At 40.4% G+C, this 2,361-nt stretch overlaps 1 protein-coding gene across 1 annotated transcript; it reads right to left on the bottom strand.

The window, feature by feature from the left end:
- Positions 1-625: 625 nt before the first annotated feature.
- On the bottom strand, positions 626-1,405 carry LOC123766780 (gastrula zinc finger protein XlCGF57.1-like). Its single transcript, XM_045756151.2, has one exon. The coding sequence runs from the start codon at positions 1,403-1,405 to the stop codon at positions 626-628; it is 780 nt and encodes a 259-aa protein (XP_045612107.2).
- Positions 1,406-2,361: the final 956 nt, after the last annotated feature.

Below are 2,361 nucleotides of genomic sequence, written 5' to 3'. Positions count from 1 at the left end.
AGGAAACTATATATTTTGTATTTATACTCTAGACAAAATTAAATAATTTTTTTTTTAAATACGTACTCTAAAACAAAATTTGAAAATTTTTAATAAATTAAAATAGAAAAGAAAATGGATGAGTCTCAACATACCTGGTTATAAAACATTATTTTATTCCTATTTAATTTATTTTTAGGGAGTAATACTTGGTATATCTCAAACTTTTTCTACTCTCAACCCAAATGTTTATAAATAGTTTATTAAATATATCATGTCCTTACCTTTGTCTATTATATTTTAAATAAATTTCTTAGCAGGACCTAAATGAGGGCATCTATCTCTTACATTAAGATGATCATAATATAACTTATATACACTACATTGAAGAGCTTTGCCTTCTATGGCAGTGTACACATCTCCTGCAAGGCTATGTAAACAAAAATACACTTGTGGGACTTCCAACTGATATAGAATGGTTTCCTAAGAGTATATTGGATTAGTAGGAAATTAATGTCTTGATAAGCATCTAATATCATACTAAATTGCATAAATAATTGGACACAAGGTTTATCTAACATACACACCATTATGTTCCCTTTAAAATTATTTTTGGTTTAAAAGACGTGTTTCAAAAGACAGGACACTAAGTTACAGTAGATTTAACACCTGGATGCAATAACATGTGACGTTTCATACTATTACGGTAACGAAATCTCTTTTCACACTCTGAACACCCGTGAGGCTTATCATCTGTGTGCACTAACATGTGTCTAATTATACCTCTACGGTCGCTGAATCTTCTCCCACATTCGGCACATTCAAAAGGTTTCTGGCCCGTATGCATCATCATGTGGACTTTCATACTACCAAGTTGAGTGAATATTTTCCCACACTCTGGACACTCATGAGGTTTATCTCCAGTATGCACAACCATGTGCTTCTTCATATCTCCAAGTTGACTGAATCTTTTCCCACATTCTGCACATTCACAAGGTTTCTGGCCAGTATGCACAGTCATGTGAGACTTCATACTTTGAAGATGAGTGAATCTTTTCCCACATTCGGAACATTCGAAAGGTTTGTGACCTGAATGTACCATCATGTGGGATTTCATACTTGCATGTTGACTGAATCTTTTCACACACACAGGACACTCGTGAAGTTTATTCCGGGTATGCACAACCATATGCTTCTTCACACCTCCAAGTTGACTGAATCTCTTTCCACACTCTGGACACTCGTGAGGTTTATCCCCCGAATGCACTAGCATGTGCTCCTTCACATGTCCAAGTTGACGAAATCTTTTCCCACATTCTGTACATTCATGAGGTTTATCCCCTGTATGCAAAAGAATGTGCTCCTTCACATGTCCAAGTTGACGAAACCTTTTCCCACATTCTGGACACTCGTGAGTTTTTGTCATCTTTATAATTCATAGAGATTGCATAAGGGTTATCTCCTGATGACTGCTGGAGTTGTCTTGTGACTTGGGGCATCTCCTGGAGACACAACACTGCCGCTGGGTAGGATAATTAAGCAGAGTTGCCGGGCATAATTGTTGTTGATCTAGGGGCCAGGGGGGCACTAGTGTCAGAGATGCCCAAGTGTTCCCGTGAAGAGAACAACAGGAAGTCTTGCGGGTAATGGTGGCGTGTGGGTGGAAGACTACTGTGTCTTACGGGAGATAAAGAGGCTGCGAGGAGATGCTTGGCGACCCGAGGCGTCCCCCAGAGAGGGAGGCGAGGGACACCCCACACAGAGAACCAGCTGGAAGACTATGGACCCCCAGTAACCCCCAGACCATAAGGCGTCAGGCGTCCTGTAACTCTGGTAGTGGAACAATGTCGCCGCTTAACGGCACAATCACGCACGATGGCTCCTAAACTCAAGCCCAGTTGGGCAAACACGTCTTCCAGTGACCTTCAAGGGAGCCTGGTATCGAACTGGGCCATTGAAGAGGAATGGCTGACGGCAGCATCGATAGCTAATGGTCAAAATGTAGGGAGGTGTTGCCCAGGGGGAGCAGGTGTGCGCTCGTCGTCAAGGAGTAACCAGGAGCCTTAAGTTTTCCACTATGTTTGATGCTGGTAATGGCTGTTGTTGTGATGGTGTCGGTCGCTTGCGTTCCTGTGTTACCATCGTTTTCTTTGGTTCTTCAACTTTGGCTAAACTATAATATATGTCAGTCACCTTCCTATATTACTCACGAAACCAATATTGTGTCAACATAGTTTTCTTGTGTTCCTCGATATTAACTAAACTATAATATATATCAGTCACATTCCTGCATTACACACAATTCCAATATTGTATTGTGTCATCATCGTTTTCTTTATTGCCTAAATTTTGGGTAAACTATAATATATGTCAGACGCCTTG

Source organism: Procambarus clarkii, chromosome 5, assembly GCF_040958095.1.
Source record: "Procambarus clarkii isolate CNS0578487 chromosome 5, FALCON_Pclarkii_2.0, whole genome shotgun sequence".
Lineage (NCBI taxonomy): Eukaryota > Metazoa > Arthropoda > Malacostraca > Decapoda > Cambaridae > Procambarus > Procambarus clarkii.
Note: the sequence above shows the minus strand (reverse complement) of the source record. Positions and strands in the feature narration are given on the sequence as shown.